Source organism: Balaenoptera musculus, chromosome 16 (genome assembly GCF_009873245.2).
Source record: "Balaenoptera musculus isolate JJ_BM4_2016_0621 chromosome 16, mBalMus1.pri.v3, whole genome shotgun sequence".
Lineage (NCBI taxonomy): Eukaryota > Metazoa > Chordata > Mammalia > Artiodactyla > Balaenopteridae > Balaenoptera > Balaenoptera musculus.
In genome coordinates this window covers 36,200,807-36,217,835 of record NC_045800.1, presented here as the reverse complement: position 1 = coordinate 36,217,835, position 17,029 = coordinate 36,200,807, and the positions used below count along the sequence as shown (strand labels likewise).

The following is a 17,029-nucleotide window of genomic DNA, read 5'->3' as shown; positions in this document are numbered from 1 at the left end:
TTCTGGGACCCCTATAATGTGAATGTTGTTGAGTTTAATGTTGCCGCAGAGTTCTCTTACGCTGTCTTCATTTCTTTTCATTGTTTTTTCTTTATTCTGTTCTGCAGCAGTGAAATCCACCATTCTGTCTTCCAGGTCACTTATCAGTTCTTCTGCCTCAGTTATTCTGCTATTAATTCATTCTAGTGTATTTTTCATTTCAGTTACTGTATTGTTCATCCCTGTTTGTTTGTTCTTTAGTTCTTCTAGGTCATTGTTAAACATTTCTTGTGTCTTCTCGATCTTTGCCTCCATTCTTTTTGCGAGGTCCTGGATCATCTTTACTATCATTATTCTGAATTCTTTTTCTGGAAGGTTGCCTATCCCACTTCATTTAGTTGTTTTCCTGGGGTTTTATCATGTTCCTTTATCTGGTACGTGGTCCTCTGACTTTTCATTTTCTCTGTCTTTCTGTGAATGTGGTTTTTTTCCCACAGGCTGCAGGACTGTAGTTCTTCTTGCTTCTGCTGTCTGCCCTTTGGTGGATCAGAGGCTATCATTCTTTAAGTACAGATCAATAATTTCCCCTCAATACATTATCTTGTATTTGCTCACACTGAGGCTCATTTGCCACTTCTCTACCCACATAATTTTTTTTAATTAATTTATTTATTTATGGCTGTGTTGGGTCTTCGTTTCTGTGTGAGGGTTTTCTCTAGTTGTGGCAAGCGGGGGCCACTCTTCATCGTGGTGCGCGGGGCTCTCACTATCGTGGCCTCTCTTGTTGCGGAGCACAGGTTCCAGATGCGCAGGCTCAGTAATTGTGGCTCACAGGCCCAGTTGCTCTGCAGCATGTGGGATGTTCCCAGACCAGGGCTCGAACCCGTGTCCCCTGCATTGGCAGGCAGATTCTCAACCACTGCGCCACCAGGGAAGCCCCTACCCACATAATTTTGTGAGAGCCTTCTATAATTTATTCCCAAGTCTTGCTACTTTTAAAATATACCTTCTTTCTTTTAATAAGTGTATGGGAATCATTGAATTATAAAGCTGGAAAAGACCACAGCCTCTTTATCAAATTCATCCTTCTCAGTTTTATAGTACAGCTTGGAGGTATTAAAACACTTGTCTAAAGCAAATGCTCTCCACCTCGCTGCCTTTCTTGGCGGTCGCCGCATTCCCCATGACTGAGACGATGAAAGGAAGGGGTTAGGGAGGGGAAGGGGAGCCGGTGCCATCCCCGCTGCTCCACAGGCTGAGGCAGCTCCTGCTTCTGCACCGGTCAGAGCGGTCAGTGCTCCCGGTGCTGGTCCCTGTAGTGCGGGCGGTAAGACTGGGCCGATTCTGAGGCCAGGGCTTCAGCAAACTCCTCAGCCTCAGCAGCAGCAGCGGTAGCAGCGGCAGTGACAGTGGCGGCAGCGGTGGCGGGCAGGCACCAACAAGTATTTTCATCATACTCTTTAATGATAGTCAAAACCCAGAAATAACCTGAATATATCAATAAATAGGGAAATAACTACATAAATTATGGTACATAATTATGCAGTCTCCAAAAGACATACTTTTGAAAAATGACTTAATTGTGGGGTAACTGCACCCAAGATAATTTTAAATGAAAACAGCAAGACATAAAATTCTATCTACAGTGAGAATTTTAAATGGTGCAGCTGCTGTGAAAAACAGTATGGTGGTTCCTCAAATAATTGAAAATAGAATTAGCATATAACCCAGCAATTTCACTTCTGGATATACACCCAAAAGAACAGAAAGCAGAGTCTTGAAGAGACATGTGTACACCCATGTTCAAAGCAGTATTATTCACAATAGCCAAAAGGTGGAAGCAACCCAAGTGTCCATCAACAGATGAATGCATCATCAAGATGTGATATATCCATACAATGAAATATTATTCAGCCTTAAAGAGGAAGGTTATTCCGACACAAGTTACAACATGGATGTACCTTGAGGACATAATGCTGACAAGATAAAACATTCACAAAAAGACAAATGCTGTCTGATTTCCACACAGATGTGGTACCTGCAGTTGTCAAATTCATAGATAGAAAATAGAATGGTGGTTGCCAGGGGCTGAGGAGAGAGAAGAATGGAGAGTTATTTAATGGGTACAGAATTTCAGTTTTGCAAGATGAAGAGAAGTGTACAGCTAATAATGGTCAAGATCGCAAATTTTATGTGTATCCTACCACAGTTTTTTAAATGGGGGGAGAAAACTAAGCATGAACCCACTTTTGAAAGACATTGATATGTAAGAGAAAAAAAATTATCACCTCCCTCAACCACCTCCACTACCACAATTTTCTAAGGAGACTGATGGTATGAGTGCAAAAGCTTAAAAGTTCTCTGAATAATAAATAATAAAATAGTATCTTCCATAAGATAGTAGAAGTCTAGGAAAGAGGTAGGTGGAAGAAGGCAGGATCTAGTAAGATGGGAGCCCACAAAAGGGAGAGGAGGATTAAAAGGAAAACAAAAACTCCATTGCCAAAGAAAATTTACAATACGTTAGAAATGGCTTATAAATACTTTTGTGCAAGTGGATTCTTCTGGGGAAGCTCAGAGACGAGGCTGAGTGGCAGCTGACACCTGGGTTATATAAGAAAAGTCTAGGAAAAAAGACTGGAAGGATACCCCCTAACTGTCAGTGATGGTTATTTTTGGATAACAGGACTCCTGGTGATTTTTTTTTCCTTTTCACGTGTATTCATTTATGTATTTTCTAAACTTTCTACAACCAGCATGTGGGGATTTATTTTTCAATGGTTGTTTTGGAGTGCAGTAAAAAAAACAGGGGAGGGGTGATGGGCATGAAAGAAAGGTAAACAAGAGACACTGCCTTGTGAAAGACAAATCTACAGGATTTAGGAACAGGGCCACTGAGGAACTTTATCCTTTTGCAGTTCATTCATTTGCTGATTCGCTGATCTAACACACATTTATCGATATCCAAAGGAAACTAAAATGAAGAAGACCCAGTCCTTGCCCTCAAGTAGCCGTGAGTCTAACAGACTCATAGTCAGCTCACCATAAAGCCACGTGAGAAGCACTGCAAGAATGCTTCGTACTAAGCATACACTATAAGAAGAACTAGAAATCTTGTCAAAGTACCAACTAGAATCTAAGATGGAAAAATACTTTGAATTAGTATAAACCAGTAGATGCAAGATATTGTCATAACTATCTGAATTATTCCACTGAGGAACAAAACCCCCATAAAACCATGGAAAATATATCAAGGAAGATGCCCCACTGAGCAAATTGTTCAAACAGTGCACGTTTGGGCAGCAAACATTTTGATAAGCATTTTTGGATGAAATCTTTCAAAAATAATGTGCTTTCTTTGCATCCTGAAACAGCATCAGTGGAACAAAATCGAATGCTTTCCTGATGACTCAGTGTCATCACCCAAAGAATCAAGTATTATGCTGCCTGTGACCCAGCTCTCACATGCTCTCAAGAGCTATTGGTTTCTCTAGGATTATTTCCCCCAGACTGGGTCCAGATTTCTAGGTTTTTCTCATTCTTGTATGTGTTTTTGGCAGCTTTTTATAAACTTTATCTTAAATACATTGAATTTTAGAGCTGGAAGGGAACTCAGAGATTAACCAATTCAACCCACTCATCTCAGAGGAGGAAGCCATTTCCTCCTTCACTCTGAAGTTCTGCCTCTAACTTAATGCCATTTTAATGCTCCTGCCGTGATGAACTCCTCTCCATTTTCCGATTTTCTGCCTCTAATCTGACAACTGGGAAACCAGATAAGCAATCTTGTCAGAACGACACCAAAAATAACAATAATCGAAATGGATAAAAAAATTCTAAGAATACAAAGTATGACTTTTAACGTTGTTCTCTTGGGCCATACGTTGTGGGAACATGGAAGCCTCTTTTCCAAACTTCAGGTTTTGCAAATCTGTTTGCAATAAGAAACTGAAGGTTTCCAGGGCTGTCACATGAAGAATGCTCATCCTCTGAGAAGGAGGACTTCTTCCCCTTATGAACTGTGTGATCTTGAGTAATCACACATGTAATCATGTAATTCTGAGCCTCGGTTTGGTCACGTGTATAAAGGGAACAAAGTCTACCGGGATAATAATTAACGGATTACATGAAGTCATGTGCTTTAATGAGTGCTCAAAAAACGGGAGTTGCGGCTGCTGCTTCTCTCTGCTTTTCCTCAAGCAGCACAAGAAGGCGTGTTTGCAGATGCTCCGTAGTATCTTCATTTTACTTATCTCCTTCAGGACTGGATGCAATCCTGCTCAAAGCAAAATGGGTTCTCCCTAGGGCTTCTCAATGTAGATACCATTAGAATCATCTGGGCGCTTTTAAAATGCTTGCTGCCTAAGCCCCGCCTGCAGATATTCTGATTTGACTGGCCTGGGTTGGGACCCAGGTGCAGACACTTTTTAAAGGGTCTCCAGATGATTCTCATAGGAGCCCAGGTTGTGAGTTAATACTCGAGAGAAAGACCTCGAGTCGTGCTGAGCCTCCATGCCTGTCTCCGTCGGATCAGAACCCCTAAAAGCCCCCTGTCCACTGGCCAGACTCTGGGTTGGTTTCTTCTTGGTGCTTCCACACTGATAACTTTGAGACCCTCCCCTGACTCAACTCCTCTTTCCCTCAAATTCCATGACAATGTCTGGTGTAAGTCTGATCTCATACCAGGTATATACACTGGTATGACTGTACCACTTGTTAATATAATACTTCCATTCTAGCTGGCAAACAGCTACTGCCCCACGCTCTCTGAGTGGCCCCCACTATCTCCATCATCCAGCCCTAAGACCCACATCCACTGTGATTGGTCAGTGGTCATAGCTAAATATCTTGAATATCATCCCTGGTGTTCATGACCTAGGACTTTGCCCCAGAGCAATGAAATTTAGAGGGTGAAAACACTGTGAGTCATGATTTGTAAAGATTATGAGTGGGACCCTTTGCATAGACAGCCATGCAGCTTACAGCCTAATTTTATTCAGGTCTTTGTTCAAATGTCCAAATTCTGGAGAAAATGTGTCCCAGACCACTCACTCTAAAAAGGCACTTCTCTACTCACCTCACCATGTTTTAATTTGCTGCAAAGCACAAATTACTTACTATTACACTTTTTAGTTTATGTGTTATTTGAGTCCCTCCACTAGATCCAAGGTTCTGTGAGAACGAGGATTTGGTCTGGTTTGTTTGCTCTCCATTCCCAATGTGTTGAACAGAATCCATTCCATAGTAAGTGCTAATCACTATTTGCCAGCAATAAATGAATAAAATAATTCACATACTACCAAGAAAATATATGGATGAAAGAAAATATCTGCAAATCATATATCTGATAAAGGACTTGTGTCCAGAATATATAAAGAACTCCTACAATTCAATAATAAAACCACAAACAATTCAACTAAAAAGGGGGGGTGGAGTTTTGAATAGACATCTCACCAAAGAAAATACACGATTGGCTAATAAATTGCTCAAAATCAGGAATGGATAGGAAAATGCAAATTTAATGACAACGAAATTCCACTATACACCCACTAAAGTGGCTATAAGCAAAAAAGATGTGTGAACATAAAGAAACTGGACTCCCATACATCGCTTTTGGGAATGTACAACCAATTTGGAAAATAGTCCGATAGTTTCTTACAAAGTTAAACATATTCTTACTAGTAATTCCACTCATAGTTATCTGCCCAAGAAAAATAAAAACAATGTCCACATGAGGACTTAGAACTATTTATAATAGCCAAAAAAGTAGAAACATTCCAGATGTCCTTCAGTTGCTGAGTGGATAAACAAAACACAGTATATCCATACAGTAGTACAGTAGAATACTATTCTGCAAATATATGTGTGTGTGTGTGTGTGTGTGTGTGTGTGTATAAAACGAATGATCTACTGATACATACTACAGTATGGATGAACCTCAAAAATATTATGCCAACTGAAAGAAGCAAGACACAAAAGACCACATATTGTATGATTCTATTTACATGAAATTTCAAAAAAAAATGGCAAATCTATGGATACTGAAAGCAGAAGACTGGTTGCCTAGGAATGGTAAATGGGAAATAAGGGCACAGGGAATTTGGGGATGTATTGAAAATTTTCCAGAACTGGATCAAGGTGATATATACACAACTCCATAAATCCACTCAAAATCACTGATCTGTGTACTTTACACGTAAATTTTATGGTATGTAAATTACCCTCACTAAAGCTGTTAAACAACAATGAAAAGATGAAATAAAAACCACTATGGAAACACGTGTTCATTGCACTCCCTCCCAGAAAATCTCTCCTACTCCTTTTTCACTAATACTGCTTCTTTATCCACCATGGCAAGCAGACAGGTCTAGGGCTGGGAACCAAGTCAAGAGGGATCTGCTGGGTTTGGGACATTGTCTTTGAACAGCATACCCCATTCCCCCATAACTTCTCCCAAACAGCCAATGATTTGTGGATAATTTGGAGTCACAACCCCAAATTGCCCCATGAAGGCTTAACCTGATATATGGTTTCTACTTCTTTGGCCTACCTGCTTTCGAACTGTCCTCGTGGTTCTCAAGCTCACTTTTGTCCTGGACACTAGCTTTGGTTCAGCCTTATTCTTCAGTGTATAAACCTGAAACAAAACCCCTCAATTCCATCCTAGATCCTGTGCAAAGAACCTCATTTAGACTGGCACCAGCTAGCTTCCCACTAGTTCTGGGAAGGAATAGAGTTCAGGCAGTATCTCACAATCTAAAAGGTATATCCCAGGGATTCCTATCCTCCTTCAAGAATGAGGACCCCTTTTAAATGTCAAAACATTTTTCAAGCCCACACTTAGTAGTAATTGTACTTTTAGTATCGGTTGTCTGAAAAAATACAGAATGACGAAAAGCTATGATAGCTTAAATGCTGTTAAGTAAATTTGCATTTTATTAATCATAACTACATCTATATTTATCAGGAAGGAAAATCTCCTATTTTGAAAAAGGGGGAAACACTTACTAAAGCTGCTTCTGTGTTCTGAGAAAGTGAAGAATTCACCTCTGGGGGAAAAAGTCATTCTGTTGCTTAGGATGACACGGCCCCTAGGTCGTGAAAGGGAAGGTTCTAGGCTAATCTGATGAGAGAGAAAGGGGCTGAAGGGAAACAAATTGTTCTACATAATAAAATAATACAGATCTTTTAAGTTGTTCCCAGGCAGCTTAAGAGAGTAACGGCTTTTAGGTTTTGTTTTTGTTGTTGGAGGGTGTGGGCAAAGAGGGAAGGAAGGACCCCAACACATTGAAAGAGATGTTGGGGGGAAAAGAGTTGACGAGAAGAGGAATTGAACATGAATTCAGACCATTATTATTTGGAGCAAGGACCTGGAGGCTCTTAGAATGACCCAACCCACAAAAGGGGGATATCCACTATAGGAAATGTGGTTTCTGATCATTTTCTTGAGTTATTTCTTTAGAATCATAAGAACTACAAGTGACTTTTACAGATACCGGGAGAAGATCCCAAGCATCTGAACTAGTACATACAAGGATTAAAACATCAACACAGACCCCACAGTCCTGCCAAGTCTGTTGTTTCAAAGGACAGTTGTAACACCCTAATACTACAGTAAAAGCAACAATCTCCACAACTTACAAAAAAAGCACTCTTGCTTATACATTTTTATTTTTACCACCAGAATACCCTAGGAGAAAGGTATTACCAACCCAACTTCACAATGGGGAAACTGAGGCTCAAAGAGAGTGAAATGATACCTTACAGTTAATAAGGAAGTCACAGAATGAGAACTAAAAGCAGGGCCTTTCCATTCTGAAAGCAGTGCTCTTTCTACATCAACACAGGTATGGAAAAGGAACAAGAAAAAAAAGGGCATCAATACAATTTTAATTAATTTTATCAGATTTCAATAGCCAACAGAGAACACCTGAGAGGTCAAAGAATGAAGCACTGCTCTAGACAGATTAGGTGCTACTGCTGACTTTAAACCATTTCCCACTCAACAATATGAATATTCATTCATTCAATAATTCAACAGACTTTTATTTATTGACTGTTTATCTTGTGCTAGTGCATTGACAAAAGCCAAGTTTCAGTCATTACAATTGAATACCGTTCAATAATTGTTATCAATAAACAGTGTAATGATATTCTTCCCTTGATGGTAAGAACCTGATTCACTGCCATATTGGTTTGTGGATGTTATTAAGCTGATGAAAATCCTGCCTTTCCTAAAGAACAAAAAGCATTTACCCTGAAAGACATTAATAACACTCACACACAAACCATCTGCCTACATTGCTTTTAAATCTGTAACCAGATAAACACAGAAGCTTATTCATGAATTTTTTTATTCTAGAGCACCCAAGGTAAGGCAAAAGTCATAGCTGAGAAGTTGCCCAAGTACAGTTGAGCAATGACATGGGCCAAAGTCATCACAGGAAGATGTGACCCAGAAAAGTTGCTCTACAAAAAAGGGAAATAAATGAACAACTTCCTCAACTTATGTTGTGCCAGTCACTGTTTTTCGTCACTGGAGTCACTGGACAAGTCAGTCCAGTGTGCCTTCCAAGTTCTGGTTCTGCCACTTAGTCAGTTGCTTCAACAGGTACATACTTTCTCTGTGCTTCAGTTTTCTCTTTATAGAATGTAAAGGTTGGACTACATAATCTCTAGAATTCTCTATCAATCAGGGTCTCAGCAAGAAATAGACTCAAATTAGGATAATTCAAAGAGACTATTCACGGAGGTATGGGCAGGAGGTAGGGAAACTACAAAGGACAGGGCAGCCACAGAAGAATAATCACCATCCAAGGTCCAAAGGGAGGAGGGAAGGAGGCAGTTACAGGATCCAAAAGGAAGGAGTCATGTAGCAAGGGCCACCTTGAGAGGAGCAGCGACTTCCCATCAAGGGGCCCAGTCAGGGCAAGGTGATCACCTTGCAGGAAGGGCTCGATCTCCCTTTGATATCCTTCCCTGGACTTGCCATTGGCTGAACTCAACCAGAAGCCAAAGAACATATCAGTTTCCCAGGGAAGAGAACACAGTGGAGAAGGGTAGAGGGTAAGACCTGGAGATGGGAACTAGCACAGGTCCCTTCCAGTTTTAACACTCACTGATTCTGTTTGTCTGTTTACTTGACCACCGACATGCCAAACCTGGAACTTCTGGGCAGTTAGGAATGGGTATGGGGCAACATACACACCAAGGTCGGCCCCTATGCGATCACTGTACAGAATATTTCAAGGTGCTGATATCATGCTCCTAGGTGAACCTCCAAGGTCTAGATATGTTATCTGATTTTCATCTTTAAAAGAGGATACATGACCTAAAAGGAATAGACCATATTTTCTATCCACTTCTCTGTGAAGCATAAGAGTTAAGATGCCAGCGCTGAAATCAGACACACCCAAGTTTGATTCCAGGTTCTGACTCTGGATAACCTGATTAAACTCTCTAAGCCTCTCCTCGTTTGTAAAATGGAGATAATAGAACCTACCGCGTGGGGCTGTTGGGAAGATTCAAAGAGACGGTCAGCATGTAGCCCAGAATCTGACTGATACAAGGCAACATTTAATCCTTCACTGGGCATTTATCCAACAAAAATTTCTTGGGGAGTTGTTAATGACTATTACCTGAGTTACCTTCCTCTTCCTTCATTCTGACTCTGAAGGACTCCTTCCTATGACTGACTTTCTAGGGTTCCCAAAATGCCAACAATCAGTCACAGATTTTTACCGAAGCTACACATTGAACGAATTTGTTTGAAGAGTTATCACCTTAGACAAGATGAAATTAATAGCTTTCAGTGGAAAAATTGTTCATTTTGAAAATATAAATCTTCCACATTGAAAATAAAATCAAATCCAAAGAAAATATAAATCAATCATCACGTAATGCCATTTGAAAACTATAATTTAGAAAAAGGAAACTTGGATTCCACCAAAAGGATTTATTCCGGCAGTGTCTTTTATGACTATATAATCCTATTTTTAAAAAACTTGGGGGACTTTATTATCTATAGATACCCAAAGATAGGATAAGGATGGGTAAAAGACCACCATAACTATAAAAGAGAATGTGAAAATACAAAATGTCACGAGTATAGCAAACATCAGGTTTTGGATACCTAGTTGGGTAGAGGGGAAGAAATAAGTGAAGAGACTGTTGGTGACACAGAAGCCAAGATCCAAAGACCTCACAACTGAGCTGCACATTCTCATCTGGCCCGTCCACACTTCCAGAGTGCGTTCTTGGTCCAGGCACTGGGATAGGCCTTAGGTGAGCAAATCCTATTAGTCCTCCAGACACCACTGCTGCTTTTGGAGTATCCAAGGTCTACTGGGAAGGTAGACTTATAAACAGCCATCCAGAGAACATTACGGACATTGTGCTATAACACAAACAAATCAACATGGGAACATAAATTCAGGGGAAAGGAGGGTCAAAACACCAAAGGCTTGCTGTCGGTTAGCCTTTGCTGTGTAAAACTAATCTAAAACCATGTGGTTTAAACACCAGCCATTTATTCAGCTCCCTATTTGGCGGGTTAGGGGGGCCGTTCTGGGCCAGGCAACTTCAGTCCATCTCGAGTGGGTTTTCTTATGTCTGTGGTCAGGTGGTAGACCTGCTGGTGCCTGAGTAGTTTAGGATGGCTTCATTCACCTGACTGGTAACTGGCAGCCAGGGAAATTGGAGGACTAAGCCCTGGGTCTCTCGTCGTCCAGCCTGGGGTTCCTCACATGATAGCAGTCACAGGGTTCCCAAAAGCAGCAAAAGAAGGCAAATTCCAAGTCTCTGCCTACATCATGTTTGCTAAAGTCCCATCAGCCAAAGCAAGTTAGAAGGCCACGCCAAGAGTCAATATGGGAAGGGCTGTAAAGTCACACTTGAAAGGCATAACAGACATGGGAAGAATTGGGAGCCATTTCTATAATCTATCACAAGGCTACACACAAATGATATCTGAGGGGAATGTAACAGTCTCCTAGGAATTTACCAGGGTAGGAGCTATTCCCTGGAAGAAGAATCAAGACAGGAACCAGCATGTAAATGGAAAAATGCCTCGGACTCACCAAAGATGGAGCAATGAGAGGTTCTGGAAGCAAGGTTAGATTTCATCACATGATTTCTTTTTGTACAAGTATATTTGAAATATCCGTGGCTGTAGTGCATCCCATCATACTGTCTCCAGTGTCTAGTCTTGCCCCTGGGGCTTGGAAGCTAACCCAATAAGGCTGCTGGGGACGCTCATATAATATGCTCTGCAGGTAAAAACCCTATTATACTGACCATCCTTACAGGGAGACCTTGATGACAGGACATCCTGGAAATGAAATCCACAGCATCTTCATAAGCCATGAGAAGCAGAACTGTGCCTTCAAAGATACAGAAAAAAGGCTCTGGCAGCTATGATGAGGTACCCACTCAAGGGAGTAAGGAAACAAGACCCACCGAAGCAGAACTGTGTCATAAATGGTGTGGCTTCTATGTCCCTCTTTCATTTTCCCTTCCTGTTTCATACTCAAGACACAAGTAAATAGTCAATTGTTGCCAGTTTCATTCATTCATTCATTCACTCGTTCACTTCTCCAGCCAATATTTATTGAGACTTTCCACATACCAACAGAAGCTGGGAGCAAACAGAGATGAATAAGATGTCTCTGTCCCCACAAACCTCAGCACTTGGTGTGTGGGGGACAGAGAAATATAATCAACTACATTTCAGCCTGATGGTAATAGAGAAGGAAGCTCAGAGTGGTCAGGGAGAGCCTGGGAGGAGCACCTAAGCCAGACCAAGGTATCAGGGACAGCCTCCTGGAGACCATGACACTTTTGCTGCGTCATGAAGAATGCTTGGGAAATAGGCTGAAAAGAGGAGGGCATTCTAGGCAGAGAAAACAGAATGTACTGGGACATGGAAGCAAAGGAGGACATGGTATATGCAGGAAAACAGAAGCAGCCCCTATACTTCCTGTGACACATAGGAAGTACACAGAGGAAAGGGCAAGAGCAGGAGACAGCCAGGATGTTATCTGAGGAGTGATGGTGTACCACAAACCCTCCCCTCCCCATTCTCTACAACATTATACGAGGTACCAATCATTTATCCTTCCCGACTGACCCACTGAGCGCACCTCAGCATGAATGAACTCAAGTCCCTGACGTGCCTCAAGCAGCATCTGAAGTAAATCATGGAACTGACCTTGGCCCCTATTTCTGGCATCATTGGACAGGTAGGGTGGTGTGCAGGCAGGCTGGCATTCCCTGAAGCCTCATCAAGACCCCATATAGACTTTTCCTAAAGGCAAACTTGATTTATTGATACTTTTTCCTTTTAGGATGAAAGAAGAAAAGACTCAGAAAGGGCATCAGTGAACCTTCCCGTTCAAACAACTCTCCAGTCCCAGAGAGCTGCCCTGACTAGCTGGTAGAACTCAATTCCCTGGCACAGCTATTATTAATATTAATATTAGTAATAATAACAATGCTCTGAATCAGTGGTTGTTTTATATGAGTCAGGCCCTTGGCTAAACTCCTCATGTATATAATCTCATTTATTCCTCATATTAACTTCATGGAGATATTTTTATCATGCATGAGGAACGAGGTTTAGAAATAAGGTACAGTGACTTACGCAAGGTCACAGTTAGGAGTCACAGAAACAGAATCTGTATCCTGTCCCCTGACTTCTGTCTTAACAGAGCTTTCTGTGCCCTTCCCCAATCCTATGGGAATCCTGGTCTAAACAGCCCCGATCCCTGACCTTTCCACACCAAGCTCCCCTACTCTACTCCCAAGTTTACCAGACTCATTTATTCATTCAGGGATATTTTTGCATCCCCACTAGTGTACATGAGCCTGAAGAAGATGAATCAGACACAGTCTTGAGCCTAAAGCGTTTCTATTCTAGTAGGATATTCCTTAATCCATTGATCCATTCATTCAACAAATATGATTCAGCGCCTACTGGGTGCCAGGAGCTCTGCAAATGCTAGGAAAATCGAAGTCAAAGTTCTTGCCCATTCTAATGGAATTTAAGACAGGCATATAAATAATTATCACGAAGGTACACGCAGCAGATACAGGGTTGGAATGCAGGTTTCCCGACTCCCAGGTGAGTAGCTAAGCTTCTTGAAAGAGCTGTTTCTAGTCAATGCCTCTCCTTCCTTCCTCCCAATCTCTCCTCACCTCGCTCCACCGGGGCCTCCATGCCATTGTTTCACTGAAACCTCTTCTCCAGATCACCAGTGACTTCAAGGTCACCCAACTGATTGGCCATTTTTCTAGCTTTATCTTACAACAGCGTTTGACACAGTTGATATTCTATCCTTGTCAAAACATTTCCCTTAATTTCTGTGATAGCACTCTCCAGGTGTTCCTATTTCACTGCCCATCCCTTTTTAAACTTTGCTGGCTCTTCCTCTTCTCTTGACCTCTAAATATTTTATCTTGCTAAGGATGGGTAGCTGGACCCACCCTATGGCTTTAAATATCATTTCCAATGACGCCCAAATTTGTATCTCCAGTCCTGACTTCTCTCTGGAATCCCAGACTCTTATATACAAATGTCTAATGATATCAAACTTAGCATTCAAAATAGAACTCTTGGAAATGCAAATCAAAACAACAATGAGGTATCACCTCACACCAGTCAGAATGGCCATCATTTTTTTTTTTTTAAAGACACATTTATTCAGCATCATGACCAGACTATTACATTTAGCAATCAACAGCATGGGTGCAAAAAAAAAAAAAAATCTATGTTAAAACCCTTTGTTGGAATGCTTTACACTTTCCACAGAACAGAAACTAAAATAACCTGTTATACAATTAGTCACAAATACAGTCCTTGAGTTTTTTTGCCCATACACATGAGTATTGTCTAAAACATGTCTTCTTTGTAGCAGCTAGGCCCTGCCACCACTGTGTTTGGCTGAGTTCACAAATCTTTTGACCCTGTAGCTTCCCTATCTCTTCCCTGGCTCTCCTCTCCTACTAAGCTTTGTTTCCTGGCAGTAATCAAAACCTCTGCCACTGCCATAGCTCCTGCTGCTGCTGGAACCACCATAGCCACTTTGGTTTCAGGGTTTGGCAAAGTATTGGCCTCCACCACCATAGGGGCCAGAACTTCTGCCTCCAAAGTTTCCTCCTTTCATGGGTCCAAAATTTGAAGATTGATTGTTGTAACTGCCAAAATCATTGTAGCCTCCGCCACCTCCAAAATTGCTTCCACTACCACCGCCAAAGTCGCCTCCGCCTCCTCCGTTGTTATAGCTGTCACTCCCGCCATAGCCACTGCCCTGGTTTCCATAATGTCGACCACTTCCATAGCCTCTGCTTCCTCCAGAGTAACCAGAGCCGCCTCCTCCATAACCACCATCATTACCAAATCCATTATAGCCATCCTCACTGCCACCATAGCCATCACCACCGCGGCTGCCACCAAAGCCAGCTCGACCACTGAAGTTTCCTCCATGACCAAAGCTGTCATTCCCACCAAAACCACCTCCACGACCACCACCAAAGTTTCCAGAACCACTTCGACCTCTTTGGCTGGATGAAGCACTAGCCATCTCTTGCTGAGATGGGGCTTTCCTTACTTCACAGTTGTGGCCATTCACAGTGTGGTATTTTTGAATGACAATCTTGTCTACAGAGTCATGGTTATCAAAGGTTACGAAAGCAAAGCCTCTCTTTTTGCCACTGCCTCCATCAGTCGTGATTTCAATCACTTCAATTTTCCCATACTGCTCAAAATAATCTCTTAGGTGATGTTCTTCACTGTCTTCTTTAATGCCACCAACAAAACTCTTTTTCACAGTTAAGTGGGCACCAGGTCTTTGAGAATCTTCTCTTGAGACGGCCCTCTTTGGTTCCCCAACTCTTCCACCCACCTCGTGTGGCCTTGCCTTCAAGGCTGCATCCACCTCCTCCACAGTGGCATACGTGACAAACGCGAAGCCTCTGGAGCGCCTGGTGTTTGGATCCCTCATTACCACACAATCTGTGAGCATTCCCCACTGCTCAAAATGGATCCTCAGACTCTCATCGGTTGTTTCAAAACTCAAACCTCTGAAGAAGAGCTTCCGCAGCTGTTCGGGCTCTTTGGGTGACTCTGACTTAGACATGACGGCAGTGGAGGGGCGGTGGGGAGACGTCAACGATGCTCACTCAGTGGTGTCCACGGGCAGAAAGCAGAATGGCCATCATTAAAAAGTCTACAAATAACAAATGCTGGAGAGGGTGTGGAGAAAAGGGAACCCTCTTACACTGTTGGTAGGAATGTAAATTGGTGCAGCCATTATGGAGAACAGTATGGAGGTTCCTCAAAAAAAAACTAAAAATAGAGTTGCCACATGATCCAGCAATCCCACTCCTGGGCATATATCCAGACAAAATTATAATTCAAAAAGATACATGCACCCCTATGTCCACAGCAGCACTATTCACAATAGCCAAGACATGGAAGCAACCTAAATGTCCACCAACAGATGAATGGATAAAGAAGATGTGGTACATATATACAATGGAATGCAGTGCTCAGCCATAAAAAAGAATGAAATAATGCCATATGCAGCAACATGGCTGGACCTAGAGATTAGCATACTAAGTGAAGTCAGAAAGAGAAAGACAAATACCAAATGATATCACTTATAGGTGGAATCTAAAATATGACACAAATGAACTTATCTACAAAACAGACATAGAGAACAGACTTGTGGTTGCCAAGGGTGGGGGGAGGGAAGGATTGAGAGTTTGGGGTTAGCAGATACAAACTATTATATATAGAATGGATAAACGACAAAGTTCCACTGTATAGCACAGAGAACTATATTCAATATCCTGTGATAAACCATAATGGAAAAGAATATGGAAAAGAATGTGTGTGTATGTGTGTGTGTGTGTGTATGTATGTATTATATATGTATAAGTGAATTATTTTGCTGTACAGCGGAAATTAATATGACATTGTAAATCAACTATATATCAATAAAATAAATTTTTTTTAAAAACCAAGATAAAAAAAAAAAAAACCAGGATAGAACTCTTGATTTTCACCACCAGTTCTGCTACTCTCTTATTTGATCAACAGCATAACCATCAACTGAGTTGCTTGAGCCCAAAGCACATAGTCATCCTTTTTTCTTCTCTGTCCCTCGCCCACCACATCCAATCCATCAGTTAGTCCTGCCAGTGTGCCTCCCAGACATATCTTGAACCCCTCCACTTTTCTCCATCTTCATTCCTCTCAATCATCTTTTATCTTAACAACGACAGAAGCCTTCCCATTGGTCTCCCAGCTTTCACTCACACTCCTCTCCATTTCATTCTCTACAAAGTAACCACAAGGAACTATTAAGAGTACAAATCAGATCATGTCACCTGAGACTTCAAACTCTCCAAGGCCTCCACTGCATTTAGAATAAAATCCAATCTCTTTACCTGTCCCAAATCCTAATATGAGTTGTGACCACTGCTCTACTCTCATCTCCTTCTGGGCTTCCCTTTGATCTCTCTACCCCAATCACACTGGCCCAGGGCCTTTGCACCAGCTGCTGCCTTTGCCTGGAATGTTCTTCCTCCTGATCTTCACATAGCCAGCTCCATTGTGTTATTTACATCACGATGTATATGTCACCTCCTCAGACAGGCCTTCCATGACCAACCACTCTAACATATCACTCTTTTTTAATTCTCCATGTGGCACTTATTACTAATGAATCAGTGTGTGTGTGTGTGTGTGTGTGTGTGTTTAGTTTATCTGTTTCTTGCCTATTTATTCTTACTAGAATGTAAGATTCAAGACAGCAGAGGCCTTATTTGCTTTTGTTGAGGATATAAAAGAGTAACCAATGAAGATTAAGTAATCAATAAATACTGAAGATGTGAATAGATGAACCCTCTAGGACTCCCATAAAAAGAAAAGGCAAATTTTCTATGTCAAGAAATTGCTAACATTCACAGGAAGATAGACTAGATGAAAAGGCAGAGGGCTATGTACCAGATGAAGGAGCAAGGTAAAACCCCAGAAAAACAACTAAAT

General features: G+C 41.6%; 2 protein-coding genes across 7 annotated transcripts in view; both read right to left on the bottom strand.

Moving 5' to 3' along the window:
• The window catches only part of HTR7 (5-hydroxytryptamine receptor 7), a 94,090-nt gene that overhangs the window by 57,880 nt on the left and 19,181 nt on the right, over window positions 1-17,029 (bottom strand). The gene's annotated exons all lie outside the window — the stretch shown is intronic.
• On the bottom strand, window positions 1,663-15,113 carry LOC118882521 (heterogeneous nuclear ribonucleoprotein A1-like). 4 transcript variants are annotated; one of them, XM_036828319.1, is made up of 2 exons: window positions 14,048-15,113; window positions 1,663-1,673 (listed from the first exon to the last, which is right to left on the bottom strand). In XM_036828319.1, the coding sequence occupies exon 1, from the start codon at window positions 15,111-15,113 to the stop codon at window positions 14,067-14,069; it is 1,047 nt and encodes a 348-aa protein (XP_036684214.1). In that variant the 3' UTR covers window positions 1,663-1,673; window positions 14,048-14,066. The 4 variants fall into 4 exon arrangements, with proteins under 4 accessions (XP_036684214.1, XP_036684217.1, XP_036684216.1 ...); XM_036828322.1 differs by lacking the exon at window positions 1,663-1,673 and having other exon boundaries at window positions 14,017-14,191; window positions 14,339-15,113; XM_036828321.1 differs by lacking the exon at window positions 1,663-1,673 and having other exon boundaries at window positions 14,026-14,215; window positions 14,363-15,113.